The sequence below is a fragment of the Anticarsia gemmatalis genome, chromosome Z, assembly GCF_050436995.1.
Source record: "Anticarsia gemmatalis isolate Benzon Research Colony breed Stoneville strain chromosome Z, ilAntGemm2 primary, whole genome shotgun sequence".
Classification (NCBI taxonomy): Eukaryota; Metazoa; Arthropoda; class Insecta; order Lepidoptera; family Erebidae; genus Anticarsia; species Anticarsia gemmatalis.
The window spans coordinates 8,243,106-8,264,724 of NC_134776.1; the positions used below are offsets into that span (position 1 = coordinate 8,243,106).

Consider the following 21,619-nt stretch of genomic DNA (forward strand, 5'->3'; position numbering starts at 1 on the left):
GTTGATTTAAGATACCTACATATTGACCTATAATCGTGCAACTATACCCACGGTTATCCTTATGAAGAAGCTAAAACCTAACTCGAGTCACTTCGTGAACTAATCTCTCTTTCTTGGTCAACAGTAGCTCACACCGCTAGGCGCTTAGACAGTATCGGCCAGTATGTATGGCTAGGGGGCTGGAGAATACTGGGGCCACGAGCTCAAGGAGCCCCCGTGTCTTCTAGTTTATGAGTAGAGGGCACTAGTTCATTTTTTCCACCAGTGCCCCAGACTCCCTAGTTCGGTACTCTATTAACAGATGCTACTATTCGTTTGATTGCATTATGGATTTGCTCATATGGATTTAAAAAGGGCTCTGCCTCTATGACTAGTAGACAAAGTTCGGTCTTATGTCATATAAGTTCGTCTCGTTAACATTATGTATGGTATAGGTATTCCATTTATACCTAGAATACAAAATGCAAGGAATAGGCTGCGAATTAATTACTGGTCGGAGGACTTTTATATTATTTTATTATAATGAGGCTAATGATGTACTAGGTCTAGTACCTGCTCCATCATGACATACATACATAGGCACTTATTACTAAAGACACTTAGTAATTTTCATAACTCGTCTGGGTGGGTCGTCTGCGTAAAAAATCGAACATTGGGTTCATCTTTCTAATATGTAGGTAGTTATGATACATCTTTCAAGGAATTTTATACAAGTAATAGATATCTCTATATTATAAGTAAAACCAAAATGGCCTTAATAGAAATATTTACGTGCTAAAACTTGATGACCGCTCAGGACGGATTGACCAATTTGACAAATTTTCAATAAGAATAAGACGTTAACATTTAACATGGCTAAGAAAATAGTAACGCGCCACGAGGTACGTTTTGATAAGACCTATCGGTCATTTATTCAGCAGCGAATACAGAGTACTTATTATATGCATCGAACGTCATCTACCGAAAACTACCTACGGAGTTTAACTATTTTACTGACGTTGCTGTACATGGCGCATTGCACGATGCACTTGCATTTCAAAACGTAACGATGTGTTGACAACAGTTTTGAAGAGATGGCGCTTAACACAACAAAAAGAGTATATTACTATCTCAACCACTTTTTTCCCAATATAACTAATTAAAAGTCCAACCCTGTATTCTAATGATGATTATAGTAAATACCTATTTATTACCTATATACAGGTAGGCTGGGTAACATTGTCTCTTGTATAATAATATGCGTGCATGCGATGTGTGTATCCGATATTTTTTGTTATCTGTGGTATGAGTCATAACATGTCAAAACTGACTGCGGAAATGTCATGTGTCAAACCTGCGTGGTTGCTTTGGTTGATGTAATATCTTACTAATAATCGGTAATAAGTGTAGAGTGTACACAGCGGTATGCTCGTGCATGATGCAAAATACCGTAGTATTCGTGACCATAACTGCAGCAAACGCGATCGACCGTAATAAATGCGCCTTCAGTAATATATTCGTATATAAACAACACTTTGAGTTGTGCAAGTGACGTGAATGAATGTGCGATGGTATCTTGACTTCAGCAAACGCAGTTTTTTGGACATTAAGGGAATTATTGACTGACAACAATGGCAGGGACCACTCTGCCTGAGAGAGTAGCACAGATTTATTACACTTACGGTTTAATTTGTTCATCGTATCCTGTGACTGCAGTCACGTTAACTTTGTCTATTGTATTGCTATGCTGGTAAGTGTGGAATGTACAGGTACATGAGGTAATACAGTGCAAAATATGTGTTCATTTGGTCCTATTTACTTTCAGTTACCCATTACTGAACGTGCCTTTGCCTGGGAACATACCAACAGTGGTAACTTTACCATTAGATACAACTAGTCTTCAGCAGTTGAGTAAAAGCGACTGCACTGGAAACAAGTGCTCACAAGGTAGCTGACACATAAATGAACTTGTGATGTTCTGTATTAAGTATTCACTGACTAATGTTTATGTTTTTTACAGAACTTCCATCACATTTAGATATCCTATACAATGAAACACAAAAACTTCCATACATTTGGGCAAAGGACAAGCCTCTACTTTATGTTCAACAGATTATTATGAGGATAGGTAATAATATTTTTTTGTATAATTTGACAAATATTTAGAAATTAGGATTGTAATGAGATAGGCCATTACTGGCCTGACAAATAGGTTAAATTTATTGATAGATAAATATCTGTAACTGATACCATGCAAACTCTTTCCTGTTTGCTATCTATTAGTAATGACTGGTAAATCTATAATTATAATTGACAGTTATGATAAAAATAGACTTGGGTATCTCTTAGTCAATAAAAACTCAATGGTAATTTTTCCTCAGTTATTGATTTGTTTAAATGAATGCCTATTTGCTGCTCTTTCACTGATTTATTAAACATAAATTAATTTACTTGTTATTCATTTTGGAATAGCTTGGACTAACACATGGGTTGCTACTTCAACTTTGAATATTTCTTTTGTACAAACAAAATCCTGGTAAATGTGTTAGTCATAAATAAGCCTACATTTTTACTGCTTGTTTTGATATGGTATTTAAAAAAAAAGATTTTCCTTACATATGGGTCAAATGATATTATTATTTTTATTGATACTTTAAAGCAGATATTGGTCTTATTTAACTGTCTACTTTTCTAATGAGTGGGTTTTAGCTTAAATTGCATTTCAATAACCTATAAAAAGTATTTTGTTTGAATTCTGAAACCCAACTTGCAATAAGTAGCCAGCCGGGTGCTCACTAGTAGGTAAGCCCTTTACATCAAGGGGAGGAAGTGTTCTTTGAACATTTTAACACAATTCTAAGTTTGATTTATTTTATCCTATTTCAATTATTATATTATTTGCACATTTGGCTCAGTGGTTAACTGGCCACCTTGTGTGTGGTGAGTTTAGAATCCCACCCTGGACAAGTTGTGATGAGCACAAGTATTTAATTTTGTTTTGGGCCTGGTTGTTAATGAATCTATATGAATATGTTTATCAGTTACATTATACCAAAGTACAAGCTCTGCTGAGTCTTTGAGCTGCCTGTATCTATATATTCTTGTATTTCCCCACAGTAATATAATAGAGAATATACAACATATAACTTATGTCTAGGTGTTTCTCCTTGGAACAGCAACCTCAAAATGCGGGATGCATTCAGAGCACCCCTACAAGAAGTGTTTCGGTTGCTTGAGACTATAAGAAATCATGAAGATACAGAAACGTAAGTATTAAACATTATAATAACAATCAACTTTTGATAAATAACAGTGATTAATTATGAATAGAGTGGTTGATTGACTACAAAACAACATGTTATTAGAATTTTATGTTAAGCTGAAATCATGCTAAGCAATTTTTTTATTTGTATTATTCTATATGAATGTAAACAGATGAATTGGCAATTTTAAAGTATTGTGACATTACGACAATCCATAAAACAACTTGCGGGTCATTGGCCTTTTAGACTCATTGCATTATTATGTTATGAACTGAGACATTTAAATAAAATAAAGATTGTTTATTTTCACCTACACTTAATGTTAGTAGCTGGGCGTACTTCCTTATTGTGCGAGATTAACATATCGAATCTTGCTGGCGATATATAAATATACTATTAAATATGTTAGCTTTAATATTTACAGTCTTGTTTAAATGCAGTGCAAGTTAGCTCCTTATGTATTCGTCATTGACTACTAATGAGCTAGCGGAAAGTCTATACATATATTAAAATCCCACATGCTGTTGTCCATATTCATTCACCTAATTTAGAGATATCATACATTGATTCATGATTAGAATAATAAAATAATACTAATAAAGCGCGAAATTGGCTGGGCGAAGTCCTTTATGGACGTGGTGTGGTGTATATTTCGTAATGTCGATTTAAACATCTTAATATGTTTATTTTAAATAAGATTGATCACACATATTTATAATTACTTCGTCTTTGCATAATTGAGCTGTTGTTACGCAAATATTTACATACATGACGTGACTTATAAACTCTAATCTTAAAAAATTGCTAGTAGACAATAACCATCCATCTAGCACACTTGTCCTTATCTTGGGTCGGCGATGATCCCTTGTATCACTATCCAGGATCATGGATAGCCCGTGCTTTAACTGTGTACTGTGGTTGCGCGCGGCACGTCTCCGCCAACCGCACCTAAGCTGGTCGCTATCGGCACGCGTACGGTCATTTGATGTGGCCCCCCAACTGTACACATACTGACGAATGATTTTCTAATGAGCCGTATACCAAATTTGCAGCACAAGATGTATTTATATATTTTTGTAATTTTAATAACTGTTTTTTTTTCGTGTTTCTGCGCTCGTGCAATTATTTCCTTGATACAAATGTAATTGCGGTTGATACGAGAATACATTTCTTGTAACGTCGTGTTTTTGTTATAGAAAAACAACGTTGCTACAGCACTGCTATCAGATCGGCGGTATAAAACGCAGGGACAGTAAAGCGAGCGTCGAACGTGTTCTTCCAGAGTATAGTTGCCTACTACTATCGCCTGCCAATCTATGGCAACAGAACTTACAGTCTTTCTCGTTAGATGCCAACATCATTACTACGATATACAATTATCAGGTAATTATTGGAAAATATTCATATACGGCCAGTTTCTTCATACCTCTCTAAAGTAGCAGATAAAGCCATTGACTTTAATATCACATTTATTTAGACTAGTGGTCGCCCAGCAGTCGATACAGAGAAATGTCAAATGCGTGGTAGTGTAACGTTTTATTTATTGATTTAATACACTTTATAAGCATTATAGTCCGCTCAAAAAAGCAAGTGTAGAGTGCGTGGGAGGGATCCTAAGAAATTGGTTCAGAATACTTAGAGACTAAACATACTAAAAATACCCGCCTCTAGGGGGGGCGCCGGAGTGGGGGGAGGGGGTTAAAGTTCCCATATTTTAGTTTTTTACTAATATCTTTAAAACGGTTCGTCGTAGAGAAAAAGTGTCTTCTACATAATGAAAGATGATAAAATTGTCTACAACTTTTGTTATACACACTTTCTCAAATAGAGGCCACGCTGAAAAATATTTCGCTGCATTTTCAAGCTCATATTTCAGAACGTCTGGATAAGACCAGAACGCTGAAAATTTAGTTGTCCAGCAAGCGATAATCACGTAATTAAAATCCAAAATTTCAAGTCTGTAGGTCATTTAGTTCCGAAGTTAAGCGAAAGCATAGTTTCGCATTTATGACACTTACTCATGATCTGAAAAACATTCATTTTAACTATTTCGGAGAGCGATGCTCGAAAACTGATGAGAATTTCGATAAAGTGTGTATAACAAAAGTAGTAGACAATTTTATCATCTTTCATTATGTAGAAGACACTTTTTCTCTACGACGAACCGTTTTAAAGATATTAGTAAAAAACTAAAATATGGAAACTTTAACCCCCTCCCCCCACTCCGGCGGCCTCCCTAGAGGCGGGGATTTTTAGTATGTTTATTCTCTAAGCATCCTGAACCAATTTCTGAAGAAATTTCTTAGGATCCCTCTCACGCACTCTACACCCGCTTTTGGAGTATTCTTTGAGCGGACTATTATTATTAAAATCTATTAGCGTTTTGCGCTCCTCCTACACATAAACTGTAAGTGTGGCAAATTTCATACTTCTGCATCCGCACGTTTCTCGTAAAAAGGGGTCCAAAGTTTTTGCTTCACGTATTAATATATAGATTCATGGAAGCAACAAATTTAGCTGTAATTTTTACGATTCTCCTATACTTTGGCTGGTAGTTTTGATGAAATTTTGTGCATCGATAGTTTATTTTCTAGATTCAGAATCACTCATAGGATACTTTTAACCATGGAAATGTTTTCATGCGGACGTCTTATATACGAAGTCTTTACGGCGAAGCCATTAAAAACAAGTTAGTGAAATAAAATAATTTATACATGTTACATATTTCAGAATTTACAGAAAGGTAAAACATCAATTGCTGAGATGGCATTTGGGATGCACCTCAAAGAAACTGGCATCAAGCGTTACCCGTTAAGGTCGCGGCCGAGGGTACTTCAGTACGCCGTCACTATATTCTATGAACAACCAGATCAAAGGTACGAATATTACTGACATAATTTTACACTTAACTGCTATTTCTTCTGAGAAGAAGAGAAGAAGAAGAGAGACAGAAGAGAACTTAACTGCTCAGGACGCGTTTTATTTCATTCTCGTCTACCACATTGGCCAAGTGCGGGTTGGGGACTTTGCATACCTTTAAGAATTGTTCTATCTCTCAAGCAATGTTGCATCACGATGTTTTCCTTCTCCGTTGGAACAAGTGATAATTATTTCTAATACACACATAACTTTGAAAAGTCTGGTGTGTTGCGTCGGGCACGAACTTGCGTGAGAGGTGCATGCTTGAACCAAAGAATATTATAAGTATCATTCAACTCATGTTCAACAGTACATTCATGTAGTTTTTAGTTGCTAAAATATTAATGTATGAAGTACTTTTTTAATAATTATATTTTTGTTCTAGGTTTATGCAATCTCTCACCAAAAAGCTGCAAGAGATGTACCCATTATATCAAGAGACGCCATACACACATGTCAATGAATTCACAGTCATTTATTATCCGGGCCAGTTCAACTACCGAGAATTAGTACCTTTGACCATCACATTCGTAGGACTTTTTCTCTACGTATACTTTTCTGTGAGGAAGATAGAATTTATCAAGTCTAAATTATGTCTGGCGGCGTGCGCAGTACTCACTATCGGTGGAAGCCTAGCTATGTCCATGGGCATCTGCTTCTTCTTCGGATTCTCACTTAGCTTACAAGGCAAAGAGATATTTCCCTATTTAGTTATTATCGTAGGGCTAGAAAATGTATTGGTGCTCACCAAGAGCGTGACGTCAACTGACTCCCGACTAGACGTGAAGATTCGGCTCGCTCAAGGGCTCAGCAAGGAAGGATGGTCTATCACAAAGAACTTACTTACCGAGATAACAATTCTCACCGTTAGCTTTTTTACATTTGTGCCGTTTATTCAAGAGTTTTCTATATTTATGATAGTAAGTTTAATATCAGATTATTTTATACAAATGGCGTTCTTCGCGACGATATTAGGTATTGATGTACATCGCATGGAGTTTTTACAAGATCAGAATAATAAATTGCACCTGAAAGAATATTTTAATGCAAACAATGCTCTCAACTGGAGATTTAGTAAAAATTACGTCGAGGAGAACAGTTTTTCCCCGCGCAGAATGACAAAATCTAAATCGCATCCGAGATTGAACGGCTTGACGCAGAACAGTCCCACTGACGTAGTGGCGAAGAGGAACTCGAGTCCCAGCCACCAGGACAACAGAGTGCCTAAACGTATTAGATTAGTTAACATGTGGGCGAGGACACGCTTCTTCCAGCGCGCATTCATGGTGTGGATGCTCGTCTGGATATCCATGATCGTTTATAATTCAGGAGTGGTTGAATATTTTATAAGTAATATAGAGAAGACGGACGCTGAGGTAAACAGGAAGAATTATGAGAAGAAAGAGTCTAAACAGTCAATGTACGTGTTCTACAACAGTAGTGAGAGTCCACTCGTCTTCCCGCCGTTATTGGACATGGTGGACACAGAGAAATCTGTCGTCGACGCTAACGACACTATTATGTTAAAACATTCGCCGCACTCCAGGCCCTGGACGAGGTGAGGACAGCTTCATTTCTGTTGCTTATATGCATGTGAACCGCGATCCTAAAAGCTCTTAATATGGTATTTTACTGGGTAAACAAACAAAAAACAATACTTGTAAAGAGAGATAACTTCATCGTAAATGATTAAGCTATGTTAAATTCTATCTCTATAATATCAAAAACTAATTTATTGAAGCCAGAAACAAGATATTAATCACTCATTTTAATCGGAACGAAAATACTATAATTATTGTCCCGTAATTTCGTCAGTATTATATCTATTAGCGCTTTTTAAAGAATAGTTTGATTGGTAGTAACATATCGTATTGGGTATAGTGTTTTTTTTGTATATTTCCAGTTGTCCCCTCTCACACTGTCCCCCGGGGTGACAACTGGGAATAAAAGTAGGAAGAAAAGGAAGAAAATTCCCAATCGTAGAGGGGACAACTGGGAATATACCGTTCTTTTGTAGTAATAGTCGGTGAGTTGTCGCAGGTTATCGTCGCAGCACTGGTCGGGCATACTGTCGCAGTACAACGAGTCGGTGGCGGGGCGGCACGTGGCGGTGCTGCCGCCCGTGCTGGTGAGCCACCGCGTGCCGCCCGAGCTGGCGGCCGGCGTGCGCAACCCCGACGAGCGCGACCCGCCGCCCATGCGCTGGCAGGCGCTCGCCGCCGCGCTCGACCCACCCGACTATGTACCAGGTACGTTTATCATATTACTAGCGATTCTAGCGACCCGCTCATACCCGGTCCACATTAACAAATCACAAACCTTGCTCCAGAATCACTCTTTCAATTGGTGAAGGTGAAGTTTCGGAGTTTATCACAAACAAATACGGTGTGGGAACTTTACTTTAAAGAATTTTATATATAAGATGTATCACTACAATACATCTTATATATAAAATTCTCGTGTCACAACGTTCGTCTCGTAATCCTCTGAAACGGCTTGAGGTCTGAGAATCGGCAAACATCGATTTTTCATACCCCTTAGTGACAAGAGACATCCCTTAGGGATAGCCCTGTTAAAGGAGAACAATCACCTGTGACATTTTACAGTACGATATGTATATGCTCTGATTCCGACGCAGTGTACTGTCACTGAATCTCTAATGAGCACGGCCCTCTCGCCGCAATGACAAATTGGTCTGCGAAAAGTCTACAACACTAGCTAAGTGCGGACTAAATCTTAACATGTGTACTGTATTGATTATAATGCATTGAGTTATTTTCGGTAATCATCAGATTTCGAGTCCGTGGAGGGCAAGGGGCCGCCGCACCAGTGGGGCAAGGGCAGCGACTTGCCGATATACCCCACCACGCCGATGGAGATCCTGCTACTGGCCATCTTGTGCATGATCAGCGTCGCTGTCATCGCCTACATGATGGTCGTATTGTACCGGTAAACCAATAAGCTTTTAAACCTTGTACTTTATTGTTAGGGCAATGGTCCACCGCCGCCGTCACAGGGCCGTCACCGAGAACAAGATTATTTCGGGCCAAGTTTAATATGACGTGACGGCGATCGTTTGTCCACCGTGACCAATTACGCTGGTTTAACCGGCCCGTCACATCGGCCCGTCAAAATCTCGGCGACGATCTAGCGGTCACGCCGATCTAGTCGCAATTTCGGCGGCCGGGGTGACGGATGTGCGGTGAACACGCGGCTAAGTAATTTAATGTAAATGTGTGTACCGCTACTTCGGCGCCGTCATTTCGTTCTCGGTGACGTGACGGTGACGGCGGCGTTGGACAAACGCTTTTACTCCTTGTAAAGCTGGGTCCAGACTAGTGTAACGCGTAATGTAATCCATGTAACGTGAATTCTATGTGTGGACTGCTTGCGAACGTTACAAAATACGCTCGCAGTGCCGTCCACACGTTGTAGAATTCACGTTACATTACACGGTAGATTACGTTACATGTTACGCTCATCTGAACCCGGCTTAATAAATCGAAGTAACTAATAATGGTATATTAAATATCGATTACAAATACAAAACTGAACTGTACTCAAGCCGGGTCCAGACGGGTGGAATCTGTAATGTAATGTAACGAGAATTTTACGTGTTACTGCAATCGTTTCATGTAATGCTTCGGTTGAGTCGTGTGTACGTTCATGATGTAGAGTGAGGAACAATCGCTAGAACTTATTGGCATGTTTGTAGCAACTGAGTGGAAACAGCTCCTGAAATAGATTCGCAGACACAATTCGCTTGGAGTTCGTGTGCCATCCGCACTGACGCTAAATTACACGAAATCTCACAAGTGCCGTGCATACGTTTTTAATTATAATTTACGTTTCATGACACGTTATCGCCATGACATGAATCGTCATCAATTAGGTCGCTTATTGTTGACGATTCATGCGTATGTTGTATGTATTGGCGTATGACGAGTGTTGTACACAGGTGCGTGTGTTCCCGCCACTACGCGGAGTGGCGCGCCTCCTGGAACGACGACGACGAGTACAGGAAGATCATTGCCAAACAACCCGCTGTACAGGTACAATTTCATTTTAAACTATGATTTCCTCTCAAGTTCCTTACTATAATGTTAGTGCCCGTAATATTACCACTACATATCATTCATAGTCCCTAAAATATCCAGTTAGCAAACAAAAAGTTCGGTTCAGTAGTATTTATCGAACAACAAAATCTTGAAGTAATTACTGCACTCGTTTGGCTTGTGAGGAACCGTAACAAGTACTACAATACGGTAGTTGCCTACCAGTCGAATAAGCTACTCTTTATGAAATGTCAAAAACACATTTTAGTATAGAAACACGTCGTAGTGACGTCACTATTGCAGATTTTCGTTGATATCAAATGAGTGTCTAATAAAATGTTTCAGTCTGTAATAATTACAATTTCAACATTATTTACGAAAAAACCTACATAGCCTGAGCATTTTAGATGAAACTTTTACGAGTACGAGTTTAATAATTCTTCGTTAACCCAGGCAACTTCCCAATTGTATGGCGCCCAAATGCCGATCCTTTACACACAGTACTTTAAAAATTGGGCGAATTGAATCGCAACAGCTTTAGGGTGCAAGAGGTACTGTGTAAGTATCGATTATATTTAAAGATTTGTTACTTCATAGTTGGTGATGGAAGCGGTGCCGCTGGTGGTGGCCGGCCACAGCCAAGAGGTCGAGTGTCTGGTCACCGATGGCGAGAAAGTCGTCAGTTCATGCCTGCAAGGAAACATCAAAGTATGGGACTCACAGAACGGAGAAATCATCACCAATATTGACCGTGGCGCGTGAGTGTGTTATTATTATATTGAAGAGCCACTGTCACATAAAAAAGAAAACACTGTACAATATGTAGAATTTTGCTGTATTATAGATTGTCTATGGGCCTTACATTTGAGTTTACTTAGAATTTATAAGCTGTTATGCGACACATAGTATGGCTGTCGTTTTTTAAAGATCTTTAACAGCCGCTACCAGTAGTCAGAAGCCTGAAAGTCTGACAACCGATCTTTCCTTGGGTACTGGACCAGGTAACCCAGGTACTGAACCTGTTATATGCTGGTATTCACTGCATCTGGTGAGACTAGAAGCCGTCTCCTACATAGTTGGAAGAAAGGCTAGGCTGATTTCATACGACACATAACTTTTCTTCCAAAAACCGATATTTTATTTTACACCATTTATTTGCTTACTACGGTGTAAACTTCGTAACGTTATTTCTTTCGGCTCGAGGCTATAATTATACTCGACGCTGACAATAATTTATCATTTCAGGTATTTCTCGTTGCAAAGGGAATTGTGCGATAAAGTTTCAAAGAAAAACAGTTTACCATATGAAGCAGTTGAAGGTATAATTATATATTATATTGTTTTTATTTGAATAAAGTTTGAGTTTTGGTGTTTTTAAAATGATAAATGTTTTGTTCTAGTGAACCATACACCACAAAGTACGCCAAAATCGAATGAGGTAAGAATTCAAGCACATTCTTATATTAAAGATTTTTATTCTTTTGTTATGAATTTATATATTACTAGCTGACCCGCGCAACTTCGCTTGCGTCACATAAAAGAATCATAATTTTCCGCGTTTTTGTAACATTTTTCACTGGTACTCTGCTCCTATTGGTCGTAGCGTAATGATATATAGCCTTCCTCAATGAATGGGCTATCTAACACTGAAAGAATTTTTGAAATCGGACCAGTAGTTCCCGAGATTAGCGCGTTCAAACAAACAAACTCCTCAGCTTTATAATATTTGTATAGATATATTTTTTGTGATGTGCATATTTTACTTTACTTGTATAATACAATTGTACTAAACATGTAGTTTTATGACTGAATGACTATCTGTACGATCATAACTTTTAAACTCTCGCGTTGCAAGACAATTTGATATTATATAATAGAATACGGGAATTAAAGCGAACACGCATTATACCTTAAAAATGCCTAACGTTTCGGTGCAGTTTAAGGTAAAATGCGTGTTCGCGTTAATTCCCGTATTGTATTATCTGTATGATTACGCAATTGATTAGGATATTGATACATAATATTATTTTTTCAACACTATATGTTTTCTTATGTGAACATTGTGTACCAATTGTCCGATGTTATTTAATTTGTAGAATGTACATCGGCTATGTAAGGGGCTAAGCAATTATCTGAGCGGGTTGAGGTTTCGCTCAGTGATGCGAGACTCTCCGCCTCATCTGTCCGCCGCTGAAACTACCAAATACGACTTCGCTAAGAATTACAGGTATTTATTAAATATGCTTAAATACAAACATTATATTAAGCCTGTTGCACCTTAAGGTGAAGGCAGAGTTGTATGAAACACACCTAAGTTTCGCCATTAACATTGATTTCAAAACATAAACTCGTACATGTCATCAACATTAGGTCGATGTCATTTATTGCCTTGAATTAATTATCATTGTTTTACTGAAGTAATTTCCGTGACGCTTTGTAATAAAATCTTTTTTGCGTATGATATAATTTACTCATTTTCTTTACAGAAATTTATACTGCAGCGATCAACAAAATGATTTCAATAGTTGTTTGGAGGCTAAAGAAAACGTGGACATTAGTAATTTAAATATAAATAATCAAGATTTAGACAATAGTGTTAAGAGTAATGACGTTTGTGATGAAAATATATTCATATTTAATTCTAGTGAGAAACCTGTGAATAGTGTGCGTAATAGGTGTAAGAACAAATTAGTGTACGAGGGTCCTAAGATTGAGGACGACATGGATACAGATATAGTGAGTAATTTGAACTGGAAAGGGAAGGCGATCAAAGAATCTCCCGTGTGGTGTATGGACTTTTGTAATGATCTTGTTATACTGGGCTGTGCCGACGGACGCCTCGAGTTCTGGGAGGCTAGCTCCGGCAAACTTATGGTATGTTAACTATTTATTAATAGTGTTTTTTCGTAGTTGTAGTTCAGCTTTTGATTCTTATTATTAAACACAGGATGCTTCGAAAATGATATTTATAATTTTGTAAATGAGAAAGGGGTTATGATGTAAATGGTCGCATGTGTGTTGTATAGTGCGTGTGGTGGAGCGGCGAGGCGCGGCGGTGCGCGGGCGTGACGCACGTGCGCGCGCTGGCGGGCGCGCGGCGCGTGTGCGCCTCCTCGCTCGCCGGACACCTCACGCTGCTGCGCCTCGACGCCTACAACGCCACCTCCGGCACTCAGGTCGACTGGCACTTCAGCACCGCACACAGGCGAAGTTAGTACTACACTATTTATCAATTAACTTCATTTCATATAAACGCAGTTCTTAAGGAAATGTAGGCCTACACTTGTCTAAAAAATACAGGTATAGGTAGTCGCCAAAAAAAAGGAAATAATTTTATTCTAGATATAAAATATTTAAGTGAACAAGAAAAGTGTATTGTACGCTTAACACCGATTAAGGAAATGGTCCCTGTTTAGAAAGTGAACTATTTAACAATGTGTATGTTTTAGCTCACAAACGCACAGGATCTGCGGGCTCGCTGCACGTGGGACACGCGCCGGATGACGACAGTCACGCCAGAATGAGCTTCTCATACGACGCTAACGTTGCCGATGGAGAAGGTCACTATTATTACATATTGCTTTTTAAATATAAAGCTTTATTGCGGAAATAAAAACGAAATCATATTAATCAACATTCAATTCATGATGACTGATTTAATTTTCATTAAAAATTTGCAAAACATGAGTTTGCAATTCGCATTGAAACCTGGAACCCGGAAACCCGGAAAATAATAAAAGTATCAAATAAATACATAATAAATAACATTTAAATGTACGTTTTCAGATGTTATAACGTGTGTAAGGATAGCTCAATGCAGGCCTCATCAGCAGCCCATCACAGAGATGCACTCGGAAGGCGGGCGCATCGTTACCGGCGGACAAGACCATGTGCTTAAGGTAAACTATTTTATGTGACTTACGTTTGCGCTACTTGTTTATGTCTACTAAGCTTACGCTAAATAAATGATAATTTCAGGCAACTCACACATTATCATCTGATTTTAAACTAAGCAGAGCTTGTACTATCGTTACCAGACTTATATACATATTTCTTAATACATAAATATATAGACAATTTTACAACTAGGTTGATAAGAAATACTGGTGCTTATCACACAAATATAAGCTCTAGGATGAATTCGAACCCACACCACGCGACACTACGGTTACTGCGGCGAGTTAACCATGTTAACCATTGCGTCAAAATGCACAATACTTACTATAATCAACGAAAACAACTATTCGGTGAAATTCTATCCATTATAAAAGGTCGGTCGGACTATGGTACAAGAATATAAGGCTTATCCAAAAAAATCTGTATCAAAATAGAATAGGAAAATGTCATAAACAAACAATATTTCACGAAATTTAGTTTTCACTAACCATAATAGGTCCTCAGTTTAGTAATACTTAAATAATTACCTTAAACTTGTTTCCTAGTCTATAGACTATCAGTTTAGTAACAAATATACACAAATTAGCGAATGTATATTCAGTAAGCGTTGTCTTACGTAATCATCGCATTTAGGATATCTCTTGTTGTTAGTAAATGATGTTTTCTTCGCAGGTGTTTTCAAGTGCGGACCTGACCCCACTGTTCACGTTGCACGGCCACTGCGGCCCCATCACCAGCTGCTTCATAGACCACGCCACGCCGACCATAGCGGGGAGTGGCTCGCAAGATGGACTACTCTGCGTCTGGGACTTACATACAGGTTACATTTAAATACGTTCGCCGTTTATATTTTACTATTTCTATTTTGTTTTATTTAGTTAATGGTCAATCAAGTTTCAAAGTGGAGCTTCGAAAGTAGTTTGACTTTCGACATGGGGTAACGACTGTAACATAATTGAGAATAACTGCGACTTAATTTCTACGTGTCAGCTTAAATATCATTTATGCGGTCACCCACTTGTATTTTCTTTTACACACACTATATTTTATTGACTTAATTTACCCAAAATAAATGAATGTAAAATTTATATAAACGGCAGATATTTTAGGTCGCTTTAATGTGAGATGAGCCGTTTTCATAGCACAAGTAGTGATAGTATCTTGTGTTACATTTCAGGGGCGTGTCTGTACAGTATGCAGGCGCACGACGGCGCGGTGACTTCACTCGCGTACACCGCCTCGTACGTAGTGTCGGCGGGCGCGGACGAACGACTCTGCATATGGGACCGCTTCCAGGGACATATGCTCAACTCTATACACATAGTAAGATCTAATACCTCACTGCATTCTATTATTGTTAGTCTCTTACGGTATCCGCCTGTCTGTACGACAGAAACTACTATTTTTCTGATTTTCATGTAGTTATAAGCAGTGTTTTGTAAACAGGACTATCTTCTTTTTGTTAATGTGTAGTTAGTAGTCAACCTGTCAAGGTTGTTCAAGCCGTCCGAAAGCTTTCGACGTGGCTTAACAATGATAAGTGTGTAAAGGAGTCATAGAGGCGTGATGTTGTTCAAAATAAGTTTTAGATTTTTAAACAATATGTGATTGTGGTAGTATCATACTTATATGTTTTATCCGTAGGGCCTCAACTACATGAGCCGCATGCTCCCGCTCACGCACACGATGCTGGTGATGGGCGACCGCAGCGGCCTCACAGCGTACGACCTCAGCAGCGGTGACGTCATACGAAGAGTACTATTAGGTACGAAACATAAGCACATTGCCTTACCTTACCTTCGAACTTTTTTAGTTAGTACCGCCATAGTCATGAGATGCAATGAAATATAAGTTAAGCTAATTTCTGTATTCCAGGTCAAAGTGACGGGTGTATCTTCGTGCGGCAAATATTGCCGTTGAAAGATGCAATAGTGTGCGACTACGCAAATCAACTACGTATAGTGCGCTTCCCCCTAGTGTCGCGGCTGGGTGACTTGAAGAATGAATAACACATGCGAACGATGCACACTTTCATAAACACTGTCGAGTGCGTGATAAGTGGTCCCGAAACGAACCCGCGTCCGATTATAATATATTTTATAATAGTCGCAAGCTCGAAACTAGCTAGAATGGCGTGCAAATGTTAAAATATGTCCAGGTGCTGAGAGACATCGGTCGCAGATGTCGTCACTCATCACTAAAGCCTGATATAGGGCGAGCAGCCGACGCAAAGTCCAAACACTAATGTACTGAATCGATAGACTTTAACAGTGTCTTATTAAACTTCGTAACAAATTTTATGATGCGCTTACTTCACAACTTCTATATCTAAGCCAACACATATTTTTGAAAATATCTTTAAGTTTTAAGAAACCTGTTAGCTTGTTCTCCGATAGAAGATTGTCGATAGTTTATAGCTGTTTATCGTATGAAAAATAATATAATACATTTGTTTAAATAAAATGGAGGATATATATATAAAAGAGTAACTTAAGATTAAAATAAAGTTTTAAACAGTTGCTAAAATAGTGAAGTGATAAAATATGGTGTAGGATTTATTTATCTGGGCGTACGGTGAGCCTAAAATGACAATAAAGAAGTGTTAGTTTGATTGATTTAATTGTACACAAGTCAGCCACGTGCTGTTGCTGTATATGGTGTATATACCGCATGTACATGTTGCACACTTGTCTCACGAGAACCGAGCACTGAACATAAACTCGTGCGTGTAGTTTGCACATGCTTTCAATGTAGTACCTTGAATGGGTTAAATTTAGAAACGTCACTAATGCCCGGTTACTGGGTACATTTAGCGGTAGTTTATTTATTCAATAGCGTTTAAAGTCATCTATAAAACGCTATAGATAAACTATCTCTGGTTATACTCAGAAACTGGGCATAAGTGGTTTATAGTCAATGTATTTAGCTACCAATAACGATTCATTACCATTCAACTTCAAGCCCGACTTTACAGATACACCTCATAATTACAGTTCGTTGCTATTTGAAAACAAACCTCAGTGCGCTTAGACCGACAAAGAGAACCGCAGTGGTGTTAGCGTAGCCGTTATTTGATGTTAGTTACTGTAGATAAGTTAGCTGAACGTGATCAAATGTAAATACATACTTGATGTTGTTTCGTATAACGAAACGTAAATGGGTGGTGCTTTAGTTATAAATGTAATGGTTTACTCAAATGTTACACACTTACACTTAAATGTTTCATCGTAAGTCACATATTCGCTGGATTCTCTTTTACTTAGCAATCAAACATTTTATATTGACACTTTAACAAACTCCTACTTCTTAACTCAAATTGTTTTCTGTATAAAATACGCATTAGGCATACACACAAATTTATCCCTTTCTAAATATTTTCGTTTGATTTACAGTACCTATCTTCTAAGATTGCAAATATCAGTTTTAATATTATTTCAACATGGCCTAGATACTTTAATTTTAGTGACATATTTACGTTTAATTTGTAAGTTAGAATTTGTGGAATAAATATGTGTGGCACCAAGATCGCACGGTGAGTGCATTCGTACTCATGCAGAATTAAACGACGATGGCAATGATACAACGTGTGAGACCCGATTAGTTTAAGACCCTATCTATAGACTATAACTGTAGTAGTATTATGTGTACAGTCAGCATCAAATCAATGTATACACTGCCACGTTTTTAAAACCATTTTTGTTTAAGAAAATAGTGAAATGACTACTGCGCATTTACTTCTAAGTTTTGCAAGTATTGTTTGTTAAACAACAGCAGTAAATAAATTGATATTTTCATACGAACAAGTACGATTGAGAATACGGCAATGTATGCATATTTTTGAAGCTGACTGTAGAGTCGCGGTGGTAAAGTATAGTGAGAGAGATCCCGGCGAATGTGCAACGTACGAGCTTCACTTAATAACATAGATGTTGTTAGTATTTAACACTGGATGCGACGCGTCAACTTGCACTACTATTGTAGTTATCTTGTCATATCTTTAATAATATAAAAGGTATTATTTCCCAGACCAAAGTTTACAATACGGTCAATATTGTATTGAAAAGTATGTGTCGATTGTCACGGGGCGTTTGTATGAAATGAAAACCATTGATATATATTATCTAGTAATTTAATATCCGTTTATAATATGTACCGCTTTCAAAACTATTATTTTACAATTAATCCCGTGAGTTATATACATGTAGTTACTAGGTATGTATTAGTGCACAATATTAGTCATTTAAACTATGTTTAATCTATTTCAATGACACTATCCCATCAACCTGTTATTCAACTATGAGTATTGTTCACGTAAACTTGGTCACAAGGCCCAACATCGTACATAATATATTACTATTTGAATGGCAAACACAAAACTCAGTATTTTGCACCACAGGAAAAGCGTTTATATATAACTTATGGTTACTATGAAGGCCTTCGTTTTTTGATAGGTAGACATTAAGACGATGTTTAAATCAATTGTAAAATAACATACTCATGTTTGATATAGGTACTTGCATTGCATTCATATTCGTACCTAGTGCACAAACTAAATATCTTGTTACGGCATTATACTTAACATCACAATGAAATAATCAATATTGTGCACTTAACATTATATAAATCTACAAAATAATTTTTGTACAACGATCTGTAAATTATCATTAATATGTACTTTTATATGTAAGACAAGGCTATTCTAAGGATTTTACTTTTAACTTATTTATCACGACCCTGTTTAAAATTGAAACAGTATAATGCAAGGTGGAAACATGTAAATTAGACACAACATCTAATCCTATATCACATTCCTCCATTAATAATATGTCAGAAAAATAGGTTCCTTTAAATGTTTCGTAAATAATATCTCACATTCATATGCGCATTTATACAAGGGTGATGTATTATGCAAGAGGCTTTAAATTGTATACATCCTATGTACTATTTTTACAGATATCTGTTAAACAGAAACGATACGAGTTGTTAACGTACTTACTCCCAATGTGACGTGTATACATAAAATATGCACGCGCTACGGTCATTGTAGTCATAATGTCCTGTGTTTGTAGATAGACAAATACAAATCCTTACAAAATATGTACTTTAAAACAATTTATGTAATAAATTATTTAACCCATTACTGTCCCACTGCTTGGTACCTTCTCGCTATGAGAATGCTTAGTCCTTAAGTACAAAATACAATTATGTTATTTCTATATTATTATTTACCTATCTTAGCTGTAATAAAAACTATTAACGTAATTTAAAAAATAATATTTTACTCGTAGTTAGGACAGAAGTGATTTAATGCCTCTCTCATAAAACAACTTTGTACGGTTTCTATCGAAATGTGCTATACATAGCGAGCGTGCGACGATGCGTGGAAGTCGATCACGTCGTGTTGTAACTCAGGTACCTGATAATTATGTTCACTAAGCCTGGTTCGCTTGATGCTAGTAATTGCATAAAGTACCTATTGAGCAATAAATAAAGTGCATTAAATACATACTCTACAAGGCATACCTTTGCATCATTTTTGAGTAACAGGAGCTCAAAATATCACTCGAATGCTCGCTGCGTGTAATGATAATTGCAATAGTATTTTTCAAATGTGCTTTTTATTATTGATACGTCATTAAGAAAGCAAAATGTAACTTTGGTCATAACTATTTCCTTTTTCGTACAAATAATCACATGCCATGTACTGTACTGCATAATTAATTGCACTCATAACTTTATTCTTAGAGGCAATAGAGTAAACTTGTTTGTCATCTGTGCAGTTTGTATCAATAGCCGGGTCCTGACTGAGCGAGTAGCCTCGCGAGGAAATACCTCAGTCTCGCTCATTTCGATCTGAAAGAAAAGAGACCTAGATATTTCCTCGCGAGGCTGCCCGCTCAGTCAGCACCCGGCTGTTGATACAAACTGCACAGACGACAAACAAGTTTATCACTTAGTGAACGCGCACGGCTAAAGAGTAGTCGGCAAACACGTTGCAACTTTTTCTACCAAATATATAGTACGTGTCATGCCTGGTGCGTTTATGTAAGTCAAATGCAAAATATGTGAATATGTATTTATAATAAAAAATTACGAATCATTCCTAATTGACGAAACTTTAGTCGGTTTAACTTCCAATACAATTACATTAAATAATTAATTATGTATGACTTCCATTCACAAAGAATTTATGACATGTAATTTTGTAGTTATTATTTTTATATCGGAATAAAATGTGACAGTTTTATTCACTTTTTCATAAATCACTTAGGTACATACCCTTTTATAATAATTCTAACCTATTTAAATTATTCCTAGGTATCTTTTAGCCTTTGACCTATCCATTATTTAAAATGTGCTGGTTTACTTTAATATTTTATTTATTTCTTTGTTTATTCGTTTTTGTGTTTGTTTAGTCTGCACTCTACGGACTACCTTTGTTATTATAATATTATAAATATTGTAAAGATACTCCTTGAGCGAGGTATCAAGTGGTTATTGTCCGCATAAAGCTTCTGTATTTGTAATGCAGCCTAAGCTTTGGGGATTTGCATTAATGATTGATGTGATTGAAATTCATTTAAATGTTGTAATCGAAATTATTACGTATTGCTCAGACTTGTCAGTCGCTAAAGTCTTGTTTACCTTTGTGTTTTATTTTCTTACCTAATTTGGTATGATGCCGTAAATTAAGCGCGTGAAGGACAAATGCGGATTATTTTAACAATTTGTAAAAATTGACAAGCAAGAATATATTCTGGTTCCCGAACTACCTCGGGCAATAAGGTTTTCTTATAGCATTACAGATCTTGTTTAAATCTGATAAAATACATCGGCTAAACTTCGCGTTGACTAGGAGTAGGCACAATCATGTAATAAAAAGAGATTATAATACAAATTGATAATTTTTGTAACCTTTGGGTCCTATTAATGTAAAAAAAACCTTGGTTGTTAAAAATAAATTATATGAATTTGTTACTGTTTTTTCATTCTATGAAGCATGGAAAAATTATAGCGCTTAATCTGGCGCACTATAACCCTTAATCCGCTTACTTGCCGCTTAAGCTTGACATTTTTCAAGGCGGTCAACGAAGCGGCTATGATTTTGTATTAATAGTTTGAAGCTTTAAAGAGCTGCCTATAACCATTCACTAAATTAACAAAAGAGTAGACCGCCGTTGACCTTGCCTGAGTCTTGTGTGTGTGTCGTGTAGAATCCATAAATATGTAACGCCAGTTTTCGAGCTCAGGTAAGTTCTGCGTAAATTGATACTTTATATAGGTACAAGCGCACCCGTCAGACCGTGACCTTTGCGAACTAGCAGCTTCACATTGTGATATACCCTCAACAGTACAGCAGTCAGCCAAACTTCCGATTCCAAATCATTCTTAACGGTCTTGCTATAGCAAGAGATAGGCTCAAATTACACCGTGATAGCAGCGGCGCTCAGCTTCATGCTTAAATAAAAAATAAATAATGAAATAAAAATATATAATTATTTTGAG

General features: G+C 37.3%; 1 protein-coding gene across 1 annotated transcript; it reads left to right on the top strand.

Annotated features, from left to right (window-relative positions):
• The first annotated feature begins 1,332 nt into the window (after positions 1-1,332).
• Positions 1,333-21,089, top strand: SCAP (SREBP cleavage activating protein). Its single transcript, XM_076134646.1, has 22 exons — positions 1,333-1,729; positions 1,805-1,926; positions 2,000-2,107; positions 3,137-3,245; positions 4,439-4,625; positions 5,973-6,118; positions 6,547-7,719; positions 8,202-8,410; positions 8,954-9,110; positions 10,120-10,213; positions 10,814-10,974; positions 11,462-11,535; positions 11,617-11,654; positions 12,313-12,443; positions 12,703-13,090; positions 13,243-13,426; positions 13,666-13,776; positions 14,003-14,115; positions 14,786-14,933; positions 15,291-15,436; positions 15,758-15,878; positions 15,989-21,089. Exons 1-22 carry the CDS (start codon positions 1,611-1,613, stop codon positions 16,120-16,122), a joined length of 4,173 nt encoding a protein of 1,390 aa, XP_075990761.1. The 5' UTR covers positions 1,333-1,610; the 3' UTR covers positions 16,123-21,089.
• Positions 21,090-21,619: the final 530 nt, after the last annotated feature.

Coding starts and splice junctions, on each gene's coding strand:
- SCAP (XM_076134646.1), top strand. CDS start 1,611: ATGGCAGGGACCACTCTGCCTGAGAGAGTAGCACAGATTTATTACACT. Junction 1,927..1,999: donor TGGAAACAAGTGCTCACAAG/GTAGCTGACACA, acceptor TGTTTTTTACAG/AACTTCCATCACATTTAGAT. Junction 9,111..10,119: donor ATGATGGTCGTATTGTACCG/GTAAACCAATAA, acceptor TGTTGTACACAG/GTGCGTGTGTTCCCGCCACT.